This window comes from Durio zibethinus, chromosome 15 (assembly GCF_047325235.1).
Source record: "Durio zibethinus cultivar Kanyao isolate XHJ-2024 chromosome 15, ASM4732523v1, whole genome shotgun sequence".
Taxonomy (NCBI): Eukaryota; Viridiplantae; Streptophyta; class Magnoliopsida; order Malvales; family Malvaceae; genus Durio; species Durio zibethinus.
In genome coordinates, this window is record NC_143176.1 from 5,074,576 (window position 1) to 5,081,624 (window position 7,049).

The following is a 7,049-nucleotide window of genomic DNA, read 5'->3' on the forward strand; positions in this document are numbered from 1 at the left end:
TTTGATTGTTTTAAGATTACTTTTCTTACTTTACCACATTCTTCCGAACATTGCTGCGTTTTCTTTCTTTTTTCCTATAGGCCAACCAAATGAGAACTATGCTGCGCTATCAAATGGAGGTTTTTCAAGAGGAAGCCATCATTGATAGATCTCACCTTACAGCTGTAGAGAATAAAGGATTCATCTGATGCTCTAAAATCATCTTCCAACATGGATATGAATCACACGGACAATCTGGCAATAGAAACTGTGTTTCATTTTACCAAACATGTCTCTTCACAAAAAATTTTGCTGTCTAAATTCCAATCAAACTGTATCAGAACAAAGATTACCGCTTTGGGCTAAGCCCTTGTAAGATTGTCAAAGAGCACAGTCAAATATGTAAGATAATATGAAAGAGAGAAGGGAAACAAATTAACAAGATTTGTGCCTGCCTATTATTTAATAGATCTGTTCAATGGGCTATAAACAGATTGGCATGATCAGGAGATTATCAAAGTCTGCCTTAAGGAGACTCTTAAATGCTAGAACCCTGTTTACTTTTCCTACAATAACACATGTTCAGAAACAAAATTCACTTCCCCAAAAGCATAACCAAACACATTTGAGAGAAGATACAGAACCGAATGAGGAACTGCTGTCGAGAACTTGACCCAGCAGTTAGCAAAAGATGCAGCATGAATATGAAAATGTGACAGGCAAGATTGAAAGCAAGAGACAACGAAAATGACAGCAGCTTGTATGAAGCTCATTCAGGATGTACAACAATAAAAGAATAGATATCAAAATTTCAGACAAAAAAATGTGCCATTTTACTCCTTATATAATCCTACCATTATCTAATTAGTCCTACTCCGTGATGAGTGATGACAATTAGAAGCAATTTGATTTTTGTTAAAAAAAAAAAGGACAAAAAAAGAGCTACACTTCCTTTTCAGTTTGGCTCACACAGCATTCAAAAGGAATTGCTATCTCTATTACCAGCAGCAGCCTTACGGTGACGCCTGGAACCAGATCTCTTATCCCTCCCGTGTCTAGGGATCTTCTTCCCTGGAGTTCTTCCACGTGTATTGATATTGGTCAAAGCTAGTGGGATTTGAGTTACAGCAGCAACTGGTGGAGGCATTTGCTCCAATAAATCTCTATGGTATGCCTGTGAAGAAAAAATCACAACAAAATGATTACATGTACCCATCAAACCTACACATGCCCCCATCCCAGAACATGCATAGAACATTGGTTGTATTCAACAAATGCCTACGGGATCCCTCTAACCAAAAAATACCTAAAAAGCCTCAATTCTTTAATAAACCATATCATGCAAATGATTTTTGACATCGCAAGATATTTGAAACATGTGTTCTTCTTAACTCCTTACGAATTTGCGGATTTGGAAAACAAGCTGCTACCCCCCCCCCTCCCCTTTTTTTCTCTCTTTCACCTTTTCTCTTTCTCTCTATTTGCATACTCCCAATAAAAATGGGAAAAGAATATATTTAGGTTTTATGCTCTAAATTAATCCCATCAAGTTAATATGCCAATACAGATTATGTACCTGTATGACAAAATTGCGTCTTTCACAATCCAAGAACATATTTATACCCCAATCAACTTTCGCCATTATTTTATCCCTTACTATGGCAAAGCTTAACTGGTCCCTGGATGTAAAACGATCAACTTCATTAAACCACAGGCAGGTAAACAGATTTGTGACGGGAATATGTTCCTTTATGAGTACACAACCTTCAGGAACATCTGTAGGAAACCAGTCAGGCACCAAAAGTTAAATTATTTTAATAAAGATATGGTTGAAACAGTGAAAGGAAAAGGCATGTATGTATTTGTGTAAAATATTGTACATACCACTGGTTATAGGAAGCTTGGCCTCAGAATATGGTGTTAAACCCTCACTTTTATAAAAATCCACCTGCTCATCAATTGAGGAATTATCATATTTTCCTGCAGCTTTATTTGCTTCAGCCTCTACAAAGACATCAAATCGTCTGTAGTGTCTCGAGATTGCAAAATTAGCATTTTGGCGCCACAGGAATCTGAGAGGAAGAATGACCAAATAAGAAAATGGTCAAATTAAATTCAATTATATCCTCAAATCTAAAGTTAAAAACTTAAAACATGCTTAGTACAAATAATTGATGGATAATTGAAGGCTGTCTTCACTAAGTTACTAAAGCTTTATATAGAACCAAATTTCCTTAATCAAGTTATTAGTTCCTTAAGTCCTAACTCTCAGGTTGTACTGCCTTTTCACTTTTCCATACTCCAACTAGAATATATCTCAAGAAATCATAAAAGTCAAAACTTAAAGAGTTAAAATATATAAATCTGACAACCGGGCAAGCTTACACAAATATAAGTCACATAACTTTTGGATCAATGAATAATTCACAAATCAAATAGAAGATGAAGCCAACTTTTTGTTGCCATTGCATCACAAATATGTAATATCATAATTTGAGATGGCATTGCCAGAATCTCTCATTTGACCAACATTGAATATTAAACCAAATTCAATCTTATATTTAAGTAGCTTTGTAAACCAAAAATTGGGTTAATATTCTTGAATAACAAAGAGATCGTGATGTTCCATTATTAAGAGATGCAGTCCATCTGACAGAACAGAAATCACAAAATCTAGAATTTAGGAATCCATTTTTAAAAATCAACAGCACATAAATAAAATCATGAAATGAAGTGTACCTCTCAAGAATTTGATAAGGATCCACAACAAGCTGGAGCTTTCCATCAATCCATATAGAGTAGCGAACATTTGGGAAGATTCTATGCAATAAAAGCTTCGGGACCTGCCAATACATGCCAGGTAAAAAAGATTCAGCAGCCCTGAAGTGTATATTACCTATGAAATTTCTGATAAGGACGAATGCACCAGATATCCCAGAACTTTCACCTAATATCAACTCAGTCATTACAATTTTGTGTAATGATATAAATTTAGGTTCATGTTGAAGAGGAAAAACTGAGACAAGGATGAGAGTCAACGACCCAATCCCTCCCTCCCCTGCCTCTTCTCTCTGTCATCCTTGCTCTGGCAGCATCAGAAATGTTTTAAAAGAAAACTGGTAGTCTCTGAACTTGACAGTGAATCCAAATACTGTCGAACAACTTCACCATTGTTGCTAAACATCTAGGAGACTACCTATCAAATTAGGTTTATTTGTACTATAAATACCACGACACATCACTTATCCACATTTCTTCACCTAACCAACCAAAAGACATGTGCTTTTTCTTGTTTGTCTCTTTCAACCAAACAAAACTAAATTGTAGTCACACCCTTTACTAACAGCAAACTGCAAAGTATAATACACTAAGTCACCATTAGTATTAAGTTTCTAGCAGCCTAGAGTATAAAAACAATGAATCAAATTGCAAAATCACCCTCACATTATAGGTGACAGACAACACAGAACAAGAATCAAAAGGCACAAGGACATAGAAACATCAAACATAACATCAGAATTTCAGTATTCTCTGCATGTGTTTAAATGATTTAATGAATTCAGCAACAGTAATTCCCACTTTCTTGCATATGTACCCAGGATTCAATATCCTTGATATCAAAAAAATAAATAACTAAATGAAGATTCAAGGATCTTATAAATGCTGAAAGAAGAACTGATTACAAAAAGCCCAAGTAATGGTCAGAAAAATGGGAAAAAAAACAGAGCAAATCAACCAAACCAGTCCGCTGACCTTCCCGTTACGTCTGGCATCACTGTAAGGAACGTTATGGCTGACAACAATTCTCCACAAGCCCACCCTTTTACTGCTGTCCAAAATACTTTCGTTCTTCATATATGCTTCTGTCTCTTCATCAATAAACATGTAGAAAGGAATATTTTTCTTTGCTTCTTCACTAATATTCCTCGGCTGTTGTATTATGTCATAGTTCCCTGGAGAAAAATAAATAAAGCAATGATGAGGATCAGACATACATAAAAGCAAGAAGCTCTTGTGGAAGATTGAATGCCTAGCAGTACCAAATATGGCTGATGCAACAATGATGTCATGGAACTGCTGCAACTCTTCAAGGTCAGACTCATCAAAGTCAAATCCAGTCTGACGACCAGGTTTACTTCCCTTGACGAATCTGACAGAAAGTAAATGGATTAACAAGACTTATATGAAGACAAATAATTCATTGAATCATTTACATGCACCATATAAACCATAACAATCACATAAATTTTTACCTCAAATGTCTGCAATAAGTATGCTACATTGAAAAAGTGACAAGGGAAGTGAAACCTACCCACAGTGCACTGTCATTGACTCTTGTATATCAAAAGAATCATTTCTTTGCTTTAGAGATGGATATCCACTAAAGTCAGAGCCCCCATGCGGTTCACTTTTGATTGGATTTTCATCATGAACATATGTCAAATTACGAAGCACTGGAAATACTGATGGGTAGCTTGGCATGCTAGCTATGGCCTGATCCACAGGGAGGTAACATACCGGACATGCTGAAAAAGGGTTGAGCAAGAATTGAATCAGTAGCAAGATAATGACACATATACTAGATATGCACACATTGACACTTGCATGACAAGATGAGAAAACGTTATTTCATTCTTATGATTATGCACGGATCAATTTATTTTGGTACAAGAGTTATTATGATTTAAAAAAGAACATAATGAATAATCCAATGGCTTTCTGGTGATATCTTATGTTATTATTAAACAAATATGTTTGCTTCTATCTAAAACTACTGCTTTAATGCATTCACGTGAAAAACATTAACACAATTACATTGAAGGCCATCTTCCAATTTTAAATGCAATTCCAAATAATGAGAACAAGAAGATTGAACTCAAGCTTACGTCGAGGTCCAATCCGTCTGAGAGAAGGTGGAGGGGGAGGAGGAAATGTGAAATTTGCACATGGATGGTGCAATGGCAAAATGCTTGCACCTTTAGAAGGAGAAACTGAAAATCTATTTCTATCACCTCCTTTAAGATTGTTTGCCATAGAATACTGTTCATCTTTCTGCTTCCTTCCAAGAATACTTGAAGCTTCTAGATTTCCTGGGGCACCATTGACAAAAGGAACCATGCCCAGAATTCCAGTCCGTTGATCAACATTTGACCTAGTGCTTTCTAGTTCATTAATCATACAGAAAGCAAACCAGAAAAGATCAAATTACCATGCTGAGAACAAAAAGTTACAGATTCATTACATTAACCAGTAAATGATGCCAGTAAAAGACTAAATAAAGAAGAAATATGTAAACCGATGCCTATTCTACCTATAGAATTAAAGTTTAATGCTCTAACAATCAGGATCCAAGAATCAAGTTAGAACCTAGAACCCAAAGTAACAAAAAAGGAACAAACCTTTGTTGACTACAAAAGAACCCAAGACAAAGACCAAAAGAGCAAAGGCAACCAGAAGCAGCATGGAAACCTTCCGACGACCTAGATACCGGCACCAAACATAGGGGAGAGACCTCTCCTTTTCCCTAGAACCTGAAATCATCTTGGTTGAACTCTTCCGTAAAATACCCAAAGATTTAGAGTGCAATAATCTTCCACCAACAGCAATAACACCATTGGTGTTCTGCAATGACCCATAACTCCCTGTACGTAGACCCAATGACCCTCCAGTCATTGTATCTCAAATCCAACCCCAAGTTTCTCACTCATTTCCTTTCACCCTCTCATTCACTCACAACCACCCCACAAAACTTCTCTCTCCAAAAAACTGTACAAGGAAGATTTTTTTTTTTTTTTTTGCTATGGCAATTTGGAAGCAAAGCCAATCACCCAATTCTTCATTTTAGACTAATAATACTGTGAATATTGGCCGATAAATCAAACCTCTATAATGCATATCAACAGATATACCAATAAGACAGTTCTCCAAAGCTCTTCATTCTTCAAATTGTTCCCAAAATCTAATGTGATTGACTTCTGTTAACACACAGATTAAAAAAAACAGAAAGTCAGATTTTTTTTCTCCAAAACACTTCAGACAAAGATTATAACTTTTTTCATATATGTCAGATTTCAGAACAAAAACCATTGACCAATTCTTCATCTTTTTTACATTGCAAAAGATTGAGATTGCTGTAGCGCCTCTAAAATCAAACCTCCAATCATGAAAATACACAAACTAATCGCCAAATTAAAGTAAAATTGTTCCTTTAACCAATGTGATTGAATTCTGCAAAGAAAAACTACAAAAATATGGCAAGAATTGAAACTTTTTTCCACATCAAGCCTTAAAATAACCAAAAAAAAAACTATGATTCAATTTCTCTTAACTTGATCTCAGAAACCAATGTGATTGAATTCTATTAACCCAACCAAAGAAAAAAGAAAGAAATTATCAAACATATAGACAAAAATTTGGCATTGAAAATTAAAACCCAGTTTTGAATTTCATTAAACTTGATCTCAATAACCAAAGTGATTCAATTTATTACCAAATATCCCAAAAAAAAATCCCTTCAAAAAAATTGGGTCTTTATCTGTGAAATGAGAGGATAATCGATAAGACCCAAAACCAAAAATAAAAAAAATGTAATCACAGTTTAAATGAAATAACTCAATTTTCAGGAGTTCAAACCCAAACACAAATCATACCCCACAAAATGAAAAAAAAAAAGAAATAATTGGGTAAAAAATGTATGGAAAACTACTTACCTTTAAGAAAATGTAGGTCACTGTTCTTTTTTTTTTTTCTTTCCTTTTCGCTTCTTTGATTTTCCTGTGGAATACTTTTGAGTTTTTTTTTTTTTTTTTTTTCTGATGGTGATTGTTTTGGTAACTGGAAAAATGAAAATAACAGATTTGATTTTCTTTTTTATTTGTAAAATAAATAAGATCTCGAGAGACAAATGTGACAAATGTCGTTTCTTTTTGGACAACAACAATTCAATTTTATCTTACGTGGATAATCTGCCCGGACAGGGAGCAATCCGATGCAAATGCTCCTATTTTATTGTGATGAAGATACTAGCTGGCTTATCGCTATTGGTTAATGTAAAACTTTTGTTTTTTTGC

The 7,049-nt window shown here is 34.9% G+C and overlaps 1 protein-coding gene across 3 annotated transcripts; it reads right to left on the reverse strand.

The window, feature by feature from the left end:
- Window positions 1–788: 788 nt before the first annotated feature.
- Window positions 789–6,823, reverse strand: LOC111301682 (tRNA (met) cytidine acetyltransferase, putative (DUF616)). Of its 3 annotated transcripts, XM_022897516.2 has the most exons (10): window positions 6,690–6,823; window positions 5,379–5,954; window positions 4,866–5,141; window positions 4,292–4,505; window positions 4,020–4,129; window positions 3,733–3,932; window positions 2,719–2,822; window positions 1,864–2,051; window positions 1,556–1,755; window positions 789–1,153 (listed from the first exon to the last, which is right to left on the reverse strand). In XM_022897516.2, the coding sequence occupies exons 2-10, from the start codon at window positions 5,650–5,652 to the stop codon at window positions 956–958; spliced, it is 1,764 nt and encodes a 587-aa protein (XP_022753251.2). In that variant the 5' UTR covers window positions 5,653–5,954; window positions 6,690–6,823; the 3' UTR covers window positions 789–955. The 3 variants fall into 3 exon arrangements, with proteins under 3 accessions (XP_022753251.2, XP_022753254.2, XP_089600576.1); XM_022897519.2 differs by lacking the exon at window positions 6,690–6,823 and having other exon boundaries at window positions 4,992–5,141; window positions 5,379–5,780; XM_089744450.1 differs by lacking the exons at window positions 4,866–5,141; window positions 6,690–6,823 and having other exon boundaries at window positions 5,379–5,780.
- Window positions 6,824–7,049: the final 226 nt, after the last annotated feature.